The sequence below is a fragment of the Ovis canadensis genome, chromosome 8 (genome assembly GCF_042477335.2).
Source record: "Ovis canadensis isolate MfBH-ARS-UI-01 breed Bighorn chromosome 8, ARS-UI_OviCan_v2, whole genome shotgun sequence".
Lineage (NCBI taxonomy): Eukaryota > Metazoa > Chordata > Mammalia > Artiodactyla > Bovidae > Ovis > Ovis canadensis.
The window spans coordinates 24,158,593-24,178,765 of record NC_091252.1 but is presented as its reverse complement, the minus strand read 5'-3'; the positions used below and the strand labels follow the sequence as shown (position 1 = coordinate 24,178,765).

The following is a 20,173-nucleotide window of genomic DNA, read 5'->3' as shown; positions in this document are numbered from 1 at the left end:
GATGATGTTTTAAAAAGCATGGCCTAAAGTTCTTGGTACAAAATAAGTGTCAGTAAGCATCTATTCTTCATCTTCTATCTACTTCTCCTCTTTCCTATTATTAACTGCCCATACTTTCAGAAGAAAGCATTTGAATTTAAGGAGAGCAAAGGAAAGTTGCACTCCTGTATGGAATTTTTATTTTATTCCGGTTCTGAAATAATACAAGTCTTCCATAGATGCAGTCTTTCTCCTCTCTTCATTTGTTTATCCCTATTCTTTCATTGCCTTCACAAGACTACAGCTTCAAAGAGACAGATAAGTAAGCAGGCTGAGGTCAGCAGGGTCTCAGGCTGTGATTAGTGAGAAGTGGGTATTTTTCTCACTCCTTCTTTCTCAGCAAAAGAAATTGAGAGAGAGAAAGAGAGACAGAGCACACTAGTTTCTTGGCATTGTTAAAAATATAAAGCCAAAGGCTTCTAGCTCTTAACCCATCTGTAGCTTTGCCTCTGTTTGGTCATCTCTTAATGAACATTAAAAGACTGATCCAGCTTTTTTTCGCAACGGGTTTGCCGCCAGGACACAGGTGTCGTGAAAACCACCGTTAAACCTAAGCCAAAATGGGAAAGGAGAAGACCCACATCAACATCGTTGTCATTGGGCACGTAGATTCAGGGAAGTCTACCACGACTGGCCATCTGATCTACAAATGTGGCGGGATCGACAAGAGAACAATTGAAAAGTTCGAGAAGGAGGCTGCCGAGATGGGAAAGGGCTCCTTCAAATATGCCTGGGTCTTGGACAAACTGAAAGCTGAACGTGAGCGTGGTATTACCATTGATATCTCCCTGTGGAAGTTTGAGACCAGCAAGTACTATGTTACCATCATTGATGCCCCAGGACACAGAGACTTCATCAAAAACATGATTACAGGCACATCCCAGGCTGACTGTGCTGTCCTGATTGTTGCTGCTGGTGTTGGTGAATTTGAAGCCGGTATCTCCAAGAACGGGCAGACCCGTGAGCATGCCCTTCTGGCTTACACCCTGGGTGTGAAACAACTAATTGTTGGCGTTAACAAAATGGATTCTACTGAGCCACCCTATAGCCAGAAGAGATACGAGGAAATTGTTAAGGAAGTCAGCACCTACATTAAGAAAATTGGCTACAACCCCGACACAGTAGCATTTGTGCCAATTTCTGGCTGGAATGGTGACAACATGCTGGAGCCAAGTGCTAATATGCCATGGTTCAAGGGATGGAAAGTCACCCGTAAGGACGGCAATGCCAGTGGAACCACCCTGCTTGAAGCTCTGGATTGCATCCTGCCACCAACTCGCCCAACTGACAAACCCTTGCGTTTGCCTCTCCAGGATGTCTATAAAATTGGTGGTATTGGTACTGTACCTGTGGGTCGTGTGGAGACTGGTGTTCTCAAACCTGGCATGGTGGTCACCTTTGCTCCAGTCAATGTAACAACTGAGGTGAAGTCCGTAGAAATGCACCATGAAGCATTGAGTGAAGCCCTTCCTGGGGACAATGTGGGCTTCAATGTCAAGAACGTGTCTGTCAAAGATGTCCGTCGTGGCAATGTGGCTGGTGATAGCAAAAATGATCCACCCATGGAAGCTGCTGGCTTCACAGCTCAGGTGATTATTTTGAACCATCCAGGCCAAATCAGTGCTGGATATGCACCTGTGCTGGATTGTCACACAGCTCACATTGCTTGCAAGTTTGCTGAGCTGAAGGAGAAGATTGATCGTCGTTCTGGGAAAAAGCTGGAAGATGGCCCTAAATTCTTGAAATCTGGTGACGCTGCCATCGTTGATATGGTTCCTGGCAAGCCTATGTGTGTCGAGAGCTTTTCTGATTATCCTCCCCTGGGCCGTTTTGCTGTGCGTGACATGAGACAGACAGTCGCTGTGGGTGTCATCAAAGCAGTGGACAAGAAGGCAGCTGGAGCTGGCAAGGTCACCAAGTCTGCCCAGAAAGCTCAGAAGGCTAAATGAATATTATCCCCAATACCTGCCACCCCAGTCTTAATCAGTGGTGGAAGAACGGTCTCAGAACTGTTTGTCTCAATTGGCCATTTAAGTTTAATAGTAAAAGACTGGTTAATGATAACAATGCATCGTAAAACCTTCAGAAGGAAAGGAGAATGTTTTTGTGGACCATATGTTTTGTGTGTGGCAGTTTAAGTTATTAGTTTTTAAAATCAGTACTTTTTAATGAAAACAACTTGACCAAAAATCTGTCACAGAATTTGAGACCCATTAAAAAAAGTTTAATGAGAAACCTGTGTCTTCTTTTGGTCAACACTGTAATTCCCTATAGTACTACTTTGGTAAGAGTTGCTTATAAGCTATTTCTAGTAAAACAATTTTCAAATTAAGGGTTTGTATTTCTAGGGTGGAGCTTCAGGTTTGTTAACCTTAAGTTGAGAGCTCATCTGTTTTAATAACATCTTAAGCATTGGTGCAACACTTTCTAGGTTAGGACAGATGAGCAAAGAGTAACTGTTTTATATGTAAGCTAGTTTGTAAGGTCAGATTCTATAGTATAGAAGCTCCTGTTGCATATAAAATTTTGTATGGTTACATAAATGAATAAATAGTCATTTAGTTTCCAGTTATGAGGATGTGCATTCACATTTATAATAAGTGGTTAATTTAAAATGTGAGGCTTAAACAGTATTGAGTACTGCCCTGCTAGAGTTAATTGTATACAGGTTCTAGAAAAATAAAAGACTAGGAAAAATAAAAGATGCTGGAGGCTAAAAAAAAAAAAAAAAAAAAGACTGATCCAGAGAAACTTTGTCTGTAAAGTGACTGTAGACATTGTACACTTTGTGGGCAACTTTTTGTTTCATGGTCCCTTTTATTTATTTATTTTTTCTATAGCTCCTTAAAAATATAAAAACCATTCTCAGCTGGAAGGTTGTACAAATGAACTATACTTTGCCGAGTTATGTATATTAGACACTCCTATTGCACAATGTTGAAGAATCAGATGAGACAATGCACATGAAAGTATGTTGTAAACCAGGCTATAGATATGTGCTATTATTATTAATGATAATAATTACCTGTTGTCATTTTGAGTGCAGCACAAAGGTCTGAGGGAATTGGACAACCAGTCCATTCTGAAGGAGATCAACCCTGGGATTTCTTTGGAAGGAATGATGCTAAAGCTGAAGCTCCAGTACTTTGGCCACCTCATGCGAAGAGTTGACTCATTGGAAAAGACTCTGATGCTGGGAGAGACTGGGGGCAGGATGAGAAGGGGACGACCCAGGATGAGATGGCTGGATGGCATCACGGACTCGATGGACATGAGTCTGAGTGAACTCCAGGAGATGGTGATGGACAGGGAGGCCTGGCGTGCTGCAATTCATGGGGTCGCAAAGAGTCGGACACGACTGAGCGACTGAACTGAATTGAAGGGAAGTTTTGATGAAAGGAATGATAAAGGAATATTTTGAGTCTTACCAGTATGAATTTGACAGGCAACATTATTGTTTAGGTATTGCCAGCATAAGATCCTACCACTTACACCACGAGCAAGGCAAGGTAGAGGGAACACCAATACACACATTGTTTATTTCACAATATTTTCCCAAGTCTAACCTTAGCAAAAATAATCTGGCTGCTTTGGAATTAGAGAAAAATGGCATATAATCAACAGTCATGGGCTTCCCTAGTAGCTCAGCTGGTAAAGAATCCACCTGCAATGCAGGAGACCCTGGTTTGATTCCTGGGTTGGGAAGATCTGCTGGAGAAGGGATAGGCTACCCACTCCAGTATCCTTCGGCTTCTCTGGTGGCTCAGCTGGTAAAGTGCGGGAGACCTGGGTAAGATCCCTGGGTTGGGAGGATCCCCTGGCAAAGGGAGTCAGACATGACTGAGTGACTTTCACTTTCAATCAACAGTCATAACCCTCTGTAGCCAGGAAGGCAATACACTTTGATGTTTTCATAATTTGATTTTAACTTACGTGTTCAGTAAACAATTGAACTAAACTTGAATTTCCAAGCTCCTACTTTTAAATTTTATTTGTCTCTCAAATGCATGTTATATATGAAAACATGAATGATCATATGCTCTGAGTTTTCACTGCTCCATTTTCATAGACGTGACAAGCTACTTTATTAATCTCAATATTTTATAGGGGAAAAAAAGAAGGTCTTTTGCTGACTCAAGTCTTGTTGGATTCAAATGCCTTGAGAGTTATTATCACTGGTAACATTTAAATTTACCCTAATTTTATTACTTCATATTCCCTACGAATTTAAAAGGATTATTCTTAAAATTATAGCATAAGTAGTCTCTAGAACCCAGGACCTGAGGGGTTTTGCAGATTCATGACTCAGCTGGACGGTTGGAGGTCAACAGGTCTTGTCTCCCTCTGCCTGCAGAATTTCATCCACAGACACCATTTTGAGAAGTGTTCGCTCAATGCTGAACAGTTTCTTAGGTGTGGGAACGCCTGTCCCATAAAGCAATGTTGAGTTGTAGTTTCACAATATCTCTTAGTCATGCCTAAAGCTGGAAGCGAGAAGTTAAGTAACAAATATCATGCATCACAGAACAAGCAGGATGATCATGTTAAACACACTGACTTATTCTTTAACGTAACTATTTGATGTAAAGAGGAAAGTGTTGGGTCAGCTGGTGAGGCATAGATGTAATAACTGTTACATGAAGTTAAAGGAACTCGGGGAAAAGTGCTAGACTTCCTACCAAAACCCACAGACTGAATCATATCAATAGAATCTGATCATAGAGTAACACCATACAAATCGGTAGCACAATCTTAAAAATGTATTTTATGAGTCACAACCTACTCACATTTCTCATAGGAATTACTGATTTCTATGACTAACATTAGAACTTTAAAAGGACACTGAACATAAAAGAAATGTTTCTGTGAAATGTAAAATGAAAAAAATAACTAAACCGGGTTGCCACACACAGAAATATATATATTAAAATCATATTTACCTAAGAGGAAAAAATCCTTTAGCTTCTTTTTTTTTTTTTCCTCCTTTTTATCACCTTTTCCACCATGTTACCTCTATTACCATATCCCACAGATTCTATCTCTAATGGTGGTGGTGGTGTTTAGTTGCTGAGTTGCGTCTGACTCTTTGCGACCCCATGAACTGTAGCCCACCAGGCTCCTCTACCCGTGGGATTTTCCAGGCAAGATTACTGGAGTGGGTTGCCATTTAATGAATGTTTGTTGAACATTTTCTATGTATCAGGTACAATTATATTCACTGGGACAGAATAACAGATAAACAAAATATCCCTGTTCTCTTGGCTCTTAAATTCTAAGGAAAGTGAAAGTGAAGTCGCTCAGTCGTGTCCGACTCTGCAACCCCATGGACTATTGCCCACCTGGCTATTCTGTCCTTGGGGATTCTTCAGGCAAGAAATACTGGATTGGGTTGCTGTTCCATTCTCCAGGGGTCTTCCTGATCCAGGGATCCAACCTGGGCCTCCTGCATTGCAGGCAGATTCTTTACCACTGAGTCAGCAGGGAAGCCCAAGTAACATAGCAGAGCTTGGTAATTACCTATTACAAAAGTGTGGATAGGATTTAGGTCTTGCATGAGAGATAGCACAGTACCTGGGGATTAGCAACTGTGGGGAGCCTTACCTCTTGTCATGAGGTTAACTGTATCCCTCAAACAGATCTGTAAAGTCCTAACCCGTAGTATTTCAGAATGTAATCTTACGATAGACGTTAACGATGCTCCTACAAACCAAGGAATGCCAAGGATTGCTGAAAGTGAAAGTGAAGTCACTCAGTTGTGTCCGACTCTTTGCCACCCCATGGACTGTAGCCTACCAGGCTCCTCTGTCCATGGGATTTTCCAGGCAACAGTACTGGAGTGGATTGCCATTTCCTTCTCTAGGGGAACTTCCCGACCCAGGGATCGAACCTGGGTCTTCCGCATTGTAGACAGGCACTTTACCATCTGAGCCAGCAGGGAAGTGATTGCTAGCAAACTCAAAAAGCTAGAAAAGGTGAAGAAGGAGACTCCCCTACAGATTCCAGAGGGAGCATAGCCCTGCTGACACCTTTATTTCAGACTTCTAGCCATCACAGCTAGGAGACAATAAATTGTGTTTTTTTAAGTCTTCCTGTTTGCAGTATTTTGTTACAGCGGCCTTGGGAAACTAACATACCTCCGTTTTCCCTGAAGGAAGAAATTCTCAGAACCCAGAGATGATAGCATTTATGGCCTGCGCTAGAGGGGCACAGACATCAGAGAGGGGCCTGGCAGATTGAGAGCCAGAAAAATAAACACACCAACCTTCTGATCACCTGCCCGTGCCTTCCCTTGGCTGATCTGCTTTGGAAGCAGAGGGTAATTGAGGCCATTGATGTGTGCCCCTGTGAGTCAGCTTCCAGAGGCAGAGAAAAGCAAAGAGGGGATCTAAGTACAAAGTCCTAAACTTATCTTTCCTGTCTCTTCTCCTGTCCTTTCTCCACGCATCCCATAGGACCAGACACCCTGGGCCACGAGCTGCCAACCAAAGTACCATGTGTTTGCTCATCTAGTCTCCCGACAGGAAAATTTACTATCCTCACCACCTTCTCCATTTGTAGAAATCTAATTTGCTTTCTAGGCTCTTCATGAAACTTTCTATGATCCCCCTAGGCGGAAATCCCCCCTGAATTATGGCTCGACACCATCCACAAAAAGCTGTCTGCTATTACAGCTAAGCACAGGTTTTCTCTATTTAATTGCAAGATTCTTCAGAATACAAATTGAGTAATACTCACCATTTATATGCCCTATACATTTCACAACAATGTGTACAACATAGGGATTAATGTCTATTGGTTAAATTGAAAATGATAGTTTTAATATTGAAATGAATCTTAGGGTCATCCAGTTAAATCTGCCCATTTTACAGAGTAAAAACTGAAGCCTGGAAATAGACAGTTAGTGGCAAAATTAAGACTAGGATACAGATATTAATTTACCCAGGCTTGTGTTTTTTCTATTATATAATTATGGAATAAAGCATCATTCTCATAAAGGTTATAATAACAACTTCAAAGTCCAATAAAGATAAGGAAAAAAATGTAAGTGAGTTAGGAATTTGTGAATAAAAAGCTTTTTCAGATATTGGCATACTGAGAAATTTCAAAGAGCTATTTGAGAAAATATTTTGAGCTTTATTGATTTCACAGTATTTGAGAAACAGCTTGTGATATTTAATATCCTCCAAAGGCATCTGGGTGCTCCCATTCCAACTTGGTAGCAAATGTGTTGAGATAAATAGATAAAATTATTTGCCATAATTTAAAAATAAATATAATCGAATGACAAAGTATCAGCTGAGAAAATTTCAGCATCACTTAATCTTTTGCTAGATTATGTCAAGGAAAATGTCGTAACCAATTTCAAGCCGTTCATAAATTAGAAGGGTCAGTTACTTATCTATATTTTCTGAGAAAATCAACTTTCTTGAGTGATAAGAACAAGATAATGCATTTTCTCCTTTTTTTATATTAAACTTGTCATATTCTTGCATTAGTGGATACCATACCTTCTTAATGACATGTTTCTGCTTGGGAAAATAAAGAAAATGAAAACCCAAAAAGTTGATCAATTTCCATTTTGCAGTGACATAGTTCAGTAAGTTCTCAAGACCACCCTCAGATTCGATAATTCCCTAGAAGGACTTTCAGAACTCAGGAAAAATGTCTACTCACAGTTATGGTTTATTCCAACGAGCAGACACAGATTGAAATCACCGGCAGGCAACGGTGCATAGAGCAGGGTACAGGAGAGGCAGGGCAGCGGGCTCCTTCCAGCGGAGCTGAACGCTATGCCGTGTGCTCCGTCTCTCAGTCGTCTCCGACTGTTTGCGACCCAGTGAACTGTAGCCTACCAGGCTGCTCGGTCCACGGGATTCTTCAGGCAAGAACATTGGAATGGGCTGCCAGTGTGGACAGTGCTTACTCCTCCCAGCAGTGATGTGTGACAACGTGCTTGGAATATTGCCAACCACAGAAGCTCATCAAGGCTCGGTGTCCAGGGTTTTTATTCGAAGTCAGTGATATAGACACGGCAGACCACACCAGCGACTCAGGTTAGTTCCCTGCCCCTCCAGAGGTCAAGCTGATACCATGTGACCAAAAGACCACCTCTCTCACTGCATACATGATGTTGTTAGCATAGACTGTGTGACATGGTGAAAGGTCCTCATATAAACAGAAAGACCCATTTCTGTAGTCAGGCCCTATACTTACCTTCCAGGAGCTGGCAGCAAGGACCAGGCCTTTTGTTAGGTAGCGTTAATTCTTTATGACGTAGGTACGTTTAAAACACATTTAAAATATAAACCTCTAAGAAGTTAGGATCCTGATCATGTTGCTTCTGCTCTGTCTATACCTGTGGTTTCCAACCTAAAGTTCCAACTGTCCTCAGCTTATGGCACCCTTGTGTCTCCGGTGTTTTCCTTGCTGCCCTTTGTGCACGTGTGCTCACTCGCTTCAGTCGTGTCTGACCGTAGCCCACCAGGCTCCTCTGTCCATGGGATTCTCCAGGCAAGAATACTGGAGTAGGTTGCCATGCCCTCTTCTGGGGGATCTTCCTGACTCAGGGATGGAACTCCAATCTCCTGCGGCTCCCGCACTGCAGGTGAATTCCTTACTGCTGAGTCACCGGGGAAGCCCCGCCCTTTAACTGAAATTCCTAATAGTAACTAGGTCCGAACAACTCAATATCAGTAGTTTACATGGTATCCAACAGGTGATGCTGTGATTCCCTGAAGAGTCTTAAATACACCGGGTTTTAAAAAGAAAAATTTATTTATTTTTAATAGGAAGATAATTGCTTTACAATACTGTGTTAGTTTCTGCCATGTATCAACATGAATCAATTATAGGCGTGTGCATGCCCCTTCCCTCTTGTGGGAGGGAGGGCCAAGAGTTCTAATCAATTAGAAACTGGGAGTTTACTCTTATGCCTTAGGGCCCCTTGGCATACAGTTTAAGAACCATAGTTCTGTATAATGATTGTCACTACAGAAGAGCATTCTTCCGTTGTCCTTACTTTCCTTTAAAATGTTTTGTTGACTTGCTGGGTCATAAGGCAGTTCTATTTCTAGCTTTTTAAGGAATCTCCACACTGTTCTCCATAGTGACTGTACTAGTGTGCATTCCCACCAACAGTGTAAGAGGGTTCCCTTTTCTCCACACCCTCTCCAGCATTTATTGCTTGTAGACTTCTGGATAGCAGCCATTCTGACATGTGTGAGATGGTACCTCACTGTGGTTTTGATTTGCATTTCTCTGATAATGAGTGATGTTGAGCATCTTTTCATGTGTCTTTCATGTCTTCTTTGGAGAAATATCTATTTAGTTCTTTGGCCCATTTTTTGATTGGGTGGTTTATTTTTCTGGAATTGAGCTGCAGGAGTTGCTTGTATATTTTTGAGATTAGTTGTTTGTCAGTTGCTTCATTTGCTATTATTTTCTCCCATTCTGAAGGCTGTCTTTTCACCTTGCTTATAGTTTCCTTCGTTGTGCAGAAGCTTTTAAGTTTAATTAGATCCCATTTGTTTATTTTTGCTTTTATTTATACTCCAATGTTCATCACAGCACTGTTTATAATAGCCAGGACATGGAAGCAACCTAGATGTCCATCAGCGGATGAATGGATAAGAAAGCTGTGGTACATATACACAATGGAGTATTACCCAGCCATTAAAAAGAATACATTTGAATCAGTTCTAATGAGGTGGATGAAACTGGAGCCTATTATACAGAGTGAAGTAAGCCAGGAAGAAAAACACTAATACAGTGAGTGAGTGAGTGAAGTCGCTCAGTCATTTCCGACTCTTTGTGACCCCATGGACTGTAGCTTACCAGGCTTCTCCGTCCATGGGATTCTCCAGGCAAGAATACTGGAGTGGGTTACCATTTCCTTCTCCAGGGGATCTTCCTGACCCAGGGATCGAACCTGGGTCTCCTGCATTGGAGGCAGATGCTTTACCCTCTGAGCCACCAGGGAAGCCAAATATATGGAATTTAGAAAGATGGTAATGATAACCCTGTATGCGAGACAGCCAAAGAGACGCAGATGTATAGAACAGTCTTTTGGACTTTGTGGGAGAGGGAGAGGGTGGAACGATTTGGGAGAATGGCATTGAAACGTGTAATATCATATATGAAACGAATCGCCAGTCCAGGTTCGATGCAGGATACAGGATGCTCGGGGCTGGTGCACTGGGATGACCCAGAGGGATGGTATGGGGAGGGAGGTGGGAGAGGGGTTCAAGATGGGGAACTCGTGTACACCTGTGGTGGATTCATGTTGATGTATGGCAAAACCAATACAATACTGTAAAGTAATTAGCCTCTAATTAAAAATTTAAAATTATATATATATAAAAAAATAAAAACAGCAAAAAAAATGTTTTGTTGAAAACTAAATATGTGCAGAATGCTAGGTACTGGACTTCTGTGTATAGCTAAGATATGTTCTTGCTCAGGACAGCTTAAAGTGTATCATGGATGTCAGGAAGTTAAAAATAAAGGAAAATTTGGGGAACAAATTAGCAAATTGAGTTTGACACAGGATCTAATAGACTTTCAGGAAATGATTGTTGAATTGAATTGTAACACAAACAGGAGGGCTTGCATACCGTAACTTTCACAAGTGCGCAGGCAAATAACATCTATTAACACCAGCTTTATTTCCCCATTCATTAGGATGAAACTGCTTCATTCTTTAAAAAAAAAAAATCTTGTTTTCTCTCTTGTCCATTTTTAAAACAATATAAAACTTTAGAAATCTTCAGAAATGAGGAAAAAAATCATCACCCTTATACAGTAACTCCCATTACTTTTGTCCTTATCTTATCACATACATGCCTACCCAGTTGTAATCATATCCATTAGATTTTCCGGTCTTTTTCATTTTAACCCTGTTTTGTAAGCACTTCTCCATTGTTCTAAATAAATCTTCTTTAAATTACGTTTACTTCTTCCGTAATTTGTAAGAGATTTGCTTTTCCTTTTGCTAAGAAAATCTCTGTGCTTTTCAGAATTAAAGCGTTGTTTCATACAAATGCATCTTCAGTTCTGTTGCACTGATGCCTGATTATCCCTTAGTTTGGACAAAATGATTTCCTTAACTGTGAATTACCCAGCAATGAGGCACTGGGTACCGAGAACTATATAAGAAGAGATGTATCTCACTCTTTGCTTACCAAACCAACGAGGCATTCCAGTCTCAGGGCCAGGGAGGGGCCAGGCTGTAAATTTTTCTGACTCCTGCTATAAACATAGCCTGTCAGGAGGAGGCGGTGACTTGACACCCTTTTCACAAAGGGAAGCTGGGGAACAGAAAGACAGAGCATGTCTCTCTTTCTATGTCATCTTATGCCTTGGGAAGAGGAGATTAGAGATTTCTGCTTGCAGAGCCAGGGTTGACATCTTTATGGTAAACCAAAGTTGCCAGAGTAGAGTTGAGTTGCTCTTAGTTGCTCTTAAACTCCAAGGTGACTTTTCTGTGAGGGCAGAACTGGCTTCTCTCAGGTCGAGAAGAGTTGATCTTGTACTATGTCCCATCTCAGTTCCAAGAGCTTCCACAGTGTAGGCTGAAAGATGGGGTTTTCTTGGCATGGTATTCATTTGAGAATGAATTCAGGCACTCAAATAGGTGCACCTGTATTTAGGAAATGAGGAATTAGTATCACAGACTTGAAAGTATTACTTATGTCTGGGGTTATCTCCAAGCATTTTTAGAGCATTAGGAAGAGGTGTTGAAGAAATTTTTAAAAAGATGAGGAAGGGAAGCCACAACCTCAGGAACAGAAAACATACAGGCCATGCTAAATTATGTATATACAAAGAGAATCGACAATTAATATTTGATTTTCCCTTTTAATTTAAAAGAATGTGCTCATTAATTAAAAATAAAATTTTATTTATAATATCTTTAATTTTTAAAAATCTCCTCAGAAATATTAGGGATGTAGACTCTCTCATGGGACAAGGAAATGGCAACCCACTCTCCAGCATCCTTGCCTGAAAAATCCCACGGACAGGGAAGACCGGCAGGCTGCAGTCCAAAGGGTCACAAAGAGTCGGACATGACTGAGTGACTGAACAGAACAGAGAGACTCTCTCATACCCTGTTAATGGGGTTATGAATTGGTGCTAAATTTCCGTGATAATGTGTGCCAAAAGCCTCAAAATTACATCTACTCTTGTTTCAACAGCAATTTAATTTCTAGGACCTTATGATATGGTTAGGAATGTACACAAAAATTATACTACATATTCATACATATTAAAGTTTATACATTTTTAAAAATTCATTTTTAAAAACTAATTTTTAAAATAAGATGGAATTAGTTCAATAAATTGTGATGCATTTATAAAGTAAAATTCTATATGGCCATAAATCATGATGATGTATAGATATTTTGTGTGAAAAATGGTCAGGATATATGATTCAGTTTTTTTAAAAAAAGTAGAAAAAGAGCATATGCCATTTGATATTTTTTATACACACAGATGTAAACCCTAGAATAAAATTTATCAAGGTATTAAAGTAGTTTATGTGGTTATTTTGGGTAGTGGATAATAAAGTTCTTCCCTTTCTTCCCTTCTTCCCTCTCTGCCCCTCTCCTTCCTTTTTTTTCCCCCTTTCTCCTTTCTATTTGTCATCTTTTTCCTTGCTCATCTTCCTTGTTATTCTTAGTTTCCTATGTTTTCCAAGCATTTGGGCTCTACCTTTATGATTTGAAGGAATATACTGTTTTGCTTTATTTTTAACTTTGTCTTTCCATAAAGTCTGTTATTTGGATTTTCCTTAAGGAATTTAGGTAGAAAAACAAAATGTTCCTCTCAGGTATACTAAATGCCTCTTTTCCCTAATGATTCCAAGTTCTCTTTCTCCATGGGTGAAGAAGATAGAAAAATGGAGTATGAGGAACAACATTCCACTGTGTCTTTCAGAAGCAGACCTAGAAAACCATTCCACCATGTTCATTCCTCTTTACGAAATGAATTATATGTGTGTGTGTGTGTGTGTGTGTGTGTGTGTGTGTGTGAGATTAAGATGATGCTGTGAAAGTGCTGCACTCAATATGCCAACACATTTGGAAAACTCAGCAGTGGCCACAGGACTGGGAAAGGTCAGTTTCCATTCCAATCCCAAAGAAAGGCAATGCCAAAGAATGCTCAAACTACCACACAATTGCACTCATCTCACATGCTAGTAAAGTAATGCTCAAAATTCTCCAAGCCAGGCTTTAGCAATACATGAACTGTCAAGTTCCAGATGTTCAAGCTGGTTTTAGAAAAGGCAGAGGAACCAGAAATCAAATTACCAACATCCACTGGATCATGGAAAAAGCAAGAGAGTTCCAGATAAACATCTACTTCTGCTTTATTGACTATGCCAAAGCCTTTGACTGTGTGGATCACAATCAACTGTGGAAAATTCTGAAAGAGATGGGAATACCAGACCACCTGATCTGTCTCTTGAGCAACTTATATACAGGTCAGGAAGCAACAGTTAGAACTGAACATGGAACAACAGACTGGTTCCAATAGGAAAAGGAGTACGCCAAGGCTGTATATTGTCACCCTGCTTATTTAACTTCTATGCAGAGTACATCATGAGAAACGCTGGGCTGGAAGAAGCACAAGCTGGAATCAAGATTGCCAGGAGAAATATCAATAACCTCAGATATGCAGATGACACCACCCTTATGGCAGAAAGTGAAGAGGAACTCAAAAGCCTCTTGATGAAAGTGAAAGAGGAGAGTGAAAAAGTTGGCTTTAAGCTCAACATTCAGAAAACAAAAATCATGGCATCCGGTCCCATCACTTCATGGGAAATAGATGAGGAAACAGTGGAAACAGTGTCAGACTTTATTTTGGGGGGCTCCAAAATCACTGCTGATGGTGATTGCAGCCATGAAATTAAAAGATGTTTACTCCTTGGAAGGAAAGTTATGACCAACCTAGATGGCATATTCAAAAGCAGAGACATTACTTTGCCAACAAAGGTCCATCTAGTCAAGGCTATGGTTTTTCCAGTGGTCATATATGGACATGAGTTGGACTGTGAAGGCTGAGCACCGAAGAACTGATGCTTTTGAACTGTGGTGTTGGAGAAGACTCTTGAGAGTCCCTTGGACTGCAAGGAGATCCCACCAGTCCATTCTGAAGGAGATCAACCCTGGGATTTCTTTGGAAGGAATGATGCTAAAGCTGAAGCTCCAGTACTTTGGCCACCTCATGGGAAGAGTTGACTCATTGGAAAAGACTCTGATGCTGGGAGGGATTGGGGGCAGGAGGAGAAGGGGACGACAGAGGATGAGATGGCTGGATGGCATCACTGACTCAATGGACATGAGTTTGGGTAAACTCCGGGAGTTGGTGATGGACAGGGAGGCTTGGCGTGCTGCGATTCATGGGGTTGCAAAGAGTCGGACACGACTGAGCGGCTGAACTGAAGTTACTTTAGTCATTTTGGACTCCATGACCCTATGGGCTGTAGCCAGGCCAAGTCCCTCTGCCCATGGGATTCTCCAGGCAAGAAGAGTGGAGTGGATTGCCATGCCCTCCTCCAGGGAATCTTCCTGATCCAGGGATCAAACCCGTGTCTCTTATGTCTCCTGCTTTGGCAGGTAGATTCTTTATCACTCGTGCCGCCTGGGAAGCCCATATATGCATGTGTACACGTGAAGTCACTTCAGTTGCGTCCAGCTCTTTGTGTGACCCTATGGACTGTAGCCTGCCAGGCTTCTCTGTCCATGGGATTCTCCAGGCAAGAATATTGGAGTAGGCTGCCATGCCAACCTCCAGGGAATCTTCCTAACCCATATCTGTCTCTTACCTCTCCTATGTTGGCAAGCGATTTCTTTACCACTAGCAGCCTTTGTAAAGCCCACATATATTATATCTATATATATATGCACACATATGAAAGTGAAAGTCTCAGTCATGTCTGATTCTTTGTGACCCTATGGACTACACAGTCCATGGAATATAGATGTATATGTGTATATATATATAAAATATATGCATGTATCAGGTGGTGCTAGTGGTAAAGAACTCTCCTGCCAACGCTGAAGACATAAGAAATGCGGGTTCGATGCCTGGGTCCGGAAGATCCCCTGCAGGAGGACATGGCAACCCACTCCAGTAATTCTTGCCTGGACAATCTCAGGGACAGAGGAGCCTGTCGGGCTATAACCTACAGGGTTGAAAAGAGTCAGACATGACTGAAGTGACTTAGCATGTATGCACGTACATATATAAATATATACAGACACATATGAGTTGAAGGACTGATAAAAAAACAAGTTAGATACTTGCTGTATAATTATTTAATGGTATTTAAACATTATATGTTTTTTTTTTTCCACAACAGTTAGGCAGAAATTAATTTTGCCTTTAGTAAAATTTAAATGATTCACAGCTTTTTGTATTTTTCATAACATTTTCTAATAAATTAACAAAACTAGCTCTTTAATTATCAAACTATATATAGCCTGAAAAAATGTTTCCAAGGAAGCAGAAGCAAGTCATGTTTAAAAGCCAGGACAGGAAAGGTGGTAATAGAAAAAATAACGCTCAATAATGATCAAAGGCAGTTGACTATGTCAGTACTGTATCCCAATGATCACGTGCTGGTTTTAGGGAAGGTGCACAGCTCATTGCAAATTACAAAACATTGAAAGCAGAACCTGGTAGTGGCAGAATACTGGTGACAGTGTTCATATTGTGCCTACAACTGTATACAGCCTGATATGGAGCAGGTAGTCCGAGTCTGAGAATACTAAGCTTGCCTTGGACAAGTGAAATTTTCACAATGGTAGCTATCTTTTCAACCTATATACATATATATATATATACACATATATTTAATGAATCCTATCGGCACAATCATCATAGCTGCTTCATGTGTTTTATTTCAGGGGAAATCGACAGTAGGATTATCACATTAACTTTGCATTTTAACTCCATGCTGCTCGTGTCCCATGGGTCCCAGACTGAAGACCAGGGGTGCTGGGCCCAGGTCTGATTAAAGTTTGAGTCTGTCTAGAGGCTGGTATGCCATGGTTCTATTTTCACAAAACACCACAGATGAATCCCATGGGAGGAAGTCATGGTAAGGAGAAGGGCTGAAGAGCTGCCAGGCAGCCTTCAAGATTCAGTGTCAAGGAAAGCCACTTTCAGTGAACTGAATCTGAGGGATAAGGAATGAAATGGTGGACACTGCAGGAACATGTTTTTGGAACACCTGTGACAAATATCTGTAGGAGAGGGGGTCCCAAAGTTATGGGAAGATTGTGAGGGGTTTGATTCCTGTAGACACTGTAGAGATACACTTTTTTTGTACCCATTATTGTTACTTTGGTCTTACCCTCAGACTACTGTCATCTAGAAAACATGGATTACTCCTATATCCATTTAGAAAGAACAGAAAAGTAGTTATCAGATGGCATACAGAAAAGACACATATATGTGGGCTTTTTGTCCTTGCCTTTAAAGCGATAAACACTAGGATCATTTGGAAAAAACAGCAGTTATCAGGAAATCAATGAGCCACGATGAAAAAAACCCCTAAATAACATTTAATCTTTCAAATAAGAATTCTTCATTCCTTTTTAAAACAATATTTATTTTTATTCATTTATTTGGCTGTGCAGGGTCTTAGTTGTGACATGTTGTATCTAGTTCCACAACCAGGGATCAAACCCAGGGCCCCAGCACTGAGAGCTCAGTCTTAGCCACTGGACCACTAGGGGAGTTCCACATTCTTCATTCTTGAGTTGAACTGACAAACGAGGTGGCATTTCGACCGACTGATTAGGCTTATACCTTTGTGGTGCCGCTGAACATCAAGACACATGTGATAGAGGTGTTCTTTAGTGTTACTCTGCTTTCTTGGTCCTGCAAGTTTATGTTTGCTCAATTATGGCTGAGTTGCACTAGTTTTTCAAAGAATTAGCTTCTTCCAAACTGTCAAATTTATGAGCATATTATTGTCTGTAGTACTTTATTATCCTTTTAACAACTGCTGCATAAGGAGTGATGTCACCTATCTCATTCTTGATGTTATTGATGGTTGTTTTTCACTTTCTATTTTTATCACTCTTGCCAGAGTTTTGTTGTTGTTGTTGTTGAACTACTAACTCAAGTCCAACTCTTTTGAGACTCTATGGACTATAGCCTACCAGCTTCCTCTGTCCATGGCATTTCAAGAATACTGGAGTCGCCATTTCTTCTCCACCCAGGAATTGAACCTGCCTCTTGTGTCTCCTGCATTAGCAGGTGGATTCTTTACCACTGAGCCACCTGGGAAACCCTTAGTCCTGGGTACCTAATCACATTTCTATCATTTGTGTCTGATTTGGAATATATTTTAGAACAATCCGATAACAATTTCAAGACAAAAAAAATCTACACACTTCATAGCTCCTTCCTATTACATGAATGTGTAAATTGAATTCCCTCTCAAGATGAAAAAAAACAAAGGTTGGCTTCCCAAAAATGTTTTCATTGGCTTTAGGGAACTAAAACGCACCAGTCTGGGTGACTAATACTTCCTGGAAAATAAAGATAGATCAACACATAATTAAGTTCTGGCTCAAATATAATTGTTGTCTTGGAAACAGTTTGGGGGATAAATATGTTTATGCTAATAAAACTTTTCATGATTTCCACCAATGATCTGGTTTATTAATTAGGCCAGACCATCTCACTATCTTAATTAAGGCTACCCGTTTTGGACTATTCAAAGGGTTAAAAAAAAGTTCCTAAGAGGACATTGAGAAGGAGGAAAAGGGGATAAACCTGGTTATTTACCGGCGCTCAAGGTTAAACGTACTTTTTGGCACATGTGTGGGTTTCAAACATCTTTTCTACTTCATTAAGCAGAAAGCAAGAGTTGTATATACAGCATTCTGAACTAAGAATTCCTAGCATTGTTTTTCTGAACCCCATCTTCGGCGGATTTCAAATCAGACCAACTCAAGAGAAACAAGCGAAAGCAAAATCCTAAGCAGCCAGGATTTTTCTGGCTCCCGCTTTCAGTAAAGAGTTTTGTAGGAAGTTCTCCTCCGAGCGTAGCCGGAGGGGCAGCCTGCGGGCTCCGGAGGGTGTCTGGTGGAGGCCGAGTGTGAACTCCGTGCGCGGGAGCGCATCCCGGTCTGAGATCACACCCACTCCGGGTGTGCGTGAGTGAGCGCGCGGTGGCCGCGCGCGTGTGTACGTGTGGGGAGGTGTGCGCCAAAGGGGTGGGGTGAGGGGCGGCGAGTAGGGCTCTAGGTGAAGCACGAGGCGCGGGAGCGGGAGGTCGCGCGCTCCGGCCTCTCCCCCAGGGGCCGCGGCGGCTGGCTCGCGCTCGGGCTGCCCCTCCCGGTGCGCGCCGCTGCGGCGCCACAGGCCCCTCGACCCTGTGACCACCGCCCTCCGGCCGCCTGGCCCGCAGCGGGGACCGGCGATGGCGCGGGACTGACGGTCTCCTCCCTCCGGACCCTTCTGTCCCGCCCGGGGGCTCCCGGGGGCCGCGGCGGCGCCCCGATCTGCATGTGGGGCGCGCGCGCCGGCGGCCGGAGCGAGCGGCCCTCGGTGCCCCCGAGGCGGTGCCCGGCCGCGCGGGCGGACCGGGAGGAGGAGCAGCAGCAGGCCGGGCCGGGCTCCCCGCGCGCCGCCGCCCGGGAGCGCGGGCTCCCTGGAGGGAGCTCGGGGCGTCCCAGCCTCGGAGGAGGGACCCGGAAGCAGAAGCGGAGCCCCGAGTCGAGCCGAGCCGCTGCCCCCGCTGCCCGCCGGCGCCGGGTGGGGGTCCCGGCGGCTGGATGGGCAGCGGCGGCTCGGGCCGCGGGCGGCGATGGGCGAGGAGCAGAGCACGGTGAGCGGCGCCGGCGGGCCCCTGGAGGCGCGGACCCCCGCTGGCGGCGCCGCGGGCCCCCCGGAGACCCCGAGGCCGCCGGGGCACAGCGCCGGGGCGCCCGGGCCGCGCGCCGCCTCCGCCGAGCCGAGCGGCGGCGGCTGCGGAAGCGACTCCGGCTGCGCGGACGCCGGAGCCTCAGAGCCCGCGGGGAGCCGGGGGTCCCCGAGCTGGAGCAAGAGCCGGGCACCCGGGCAGCCCGCGGGACTGGCCCTCCCCGGGCCCCTCAACCCCCAGGCTTTGCAAAAGCAGCTGGCCGAGGAGGAGGAGGAAACGGGGGAGCGAAACGAGAGCGGGGATGAACAGCAGGAGGCGCCCCCCGGCGAGGAGCTTGAGCCCCCGACCCGTGTCGGCGTCGGGGCCCCCGACGGACTGGTCTTGGACGTGCTGGGCCCGCGGCGCCCGCCCCCGGCCAAGAGACAAGTGTTCTGCTCCGTATTCTGCGTGGAGAACGACCTGTCCGAGGTCCCCTCGGCGGAGCGGCTCTCGCTGCCCGCGTCGCCACCTCGGGCTCCGCCGGTGACCAACCCTCCCAGCACCCCCTCCTCCTTCCCCAGCCCCCAGCTGTCGCTCCCAGCGGACCCCTTGTCCCCCGACGGCGGCAGTATCGAGCTGGAGTTCTACCTGGCGCCGGAGCCGTTCTCCGTGCCCAGCCTGCTGGGAGCCCCACCCTACTCCGACCTGGGTGGGGTCGGGGATCCCTATGCGCCCCTCATGGTGCTGATGTGCCGGGTGTGCCTGGAAGACAAGCCCATCAAGCCCCTGCCCTGCTGCAAGAAGGCCGTGTGCGAGGAGTGCCTCAGAGTCTACCTGAGCTCCCAGGTAACCTCAGCCCCTCCGACCCTCCTCTGTTCCCCATTCAGCTTTCCAAATCCGTGGCCAGGAAATCCCGCTCGCCAGCTCCCTGCTCACCGGAAGAGGTGATGGGCACCCTTACCAAGGACGTCTATCAGTGTCTTACATCTCGGTTGTTGCCCTTAGAATATTTAAGTGTGTTTGTCTTCGTGGGTTAGCTCGACTGGAATTTAACTCTGGGTGAGCTTTGGGCTTTGATTGGCCGCCATAGAAGGAACAGGGTATGAATGCATTGCCCTCTTCTATTTATTTTATTAGATTGCGAGCAAGGAGCTTGCTCAAAGAGGAGGGCAGTTGAGCGCGCTTCAGAGGCCTGGTATTCCAGAAACTGACAAATAGTGGGCATAAAATGAATATGTATTGAGTTGGTGGAGAGAAGGGTTGCAATGA

The 20,173-nt window shown here is 43.8% G+C and overlaps 2 protein-coding genes, 1 long non-coding RNA gene and 1 other non-coding gene across 4 annotated transcripts in view; 2 read left to right on the top strand and 2 right to left on the bottom strand.

Moving 5' to 3' along the window:
• Positions 1-535: 535 nt before the first annotated feature.
• Positions 536-2,229, top strand: LOC138445243 (elongation factor 1-alpha 1). The gene has a single exon (XM_069599051.1). It carries the CDS (start codon positions 600-602, stop codon positions 1,986-1,988), a length of 1,389 nt encoding a protein of 462 aa, XP_069455152.1. The 5' UTR covers positions 536-599; the 3' UTR covers positions 1,989-2,229.
• A 7,716-nt stretch (positions 2,230-9,945) lies between these two features.
• On the bottom strand, positions 9,946-10,018 carry TRNAW-CCA (transfer RNA tryptophan (anticodon CCA)). The gene has a single exon. It is a non-coding gene; the product is annotated as a tRNA-Trp (tRNA).
• A 663-nt stretch (positions 10,019-10,681) lies between these two features.
• LOC138445242 (uncharacterized) lies at positions 10,682-19,922 on the bottom strand. Its single transcript, XR_011258767.1, has 2 exons — positions 19,841-19,922; positions 10,682-11,677 (listed from the first exon to the last, which is right to left on the bottom strand). It is a non-coding gene; the product is annotated as an uncharacterized lncRNA (long non-coding RNA).
• Positions 18,197-20,173, top strand: part of RNF217 (ring finger protein 217) — a 119,444-nt gene continuing 117,467 nt past the window's right edge. Inside the window, exon 1 of the mRNA XM_069599050.1 lies at positions 18,197-19,750. Within this exon, the coding sequence (XP_069455151.1) occupies positions 18,869-19,750 (882 nt within the window). The 5' untranslated portion in view covers positions 18,197-18,868. The remainder of the gene's footprint in view (positions 19,751-20,173) is intronic.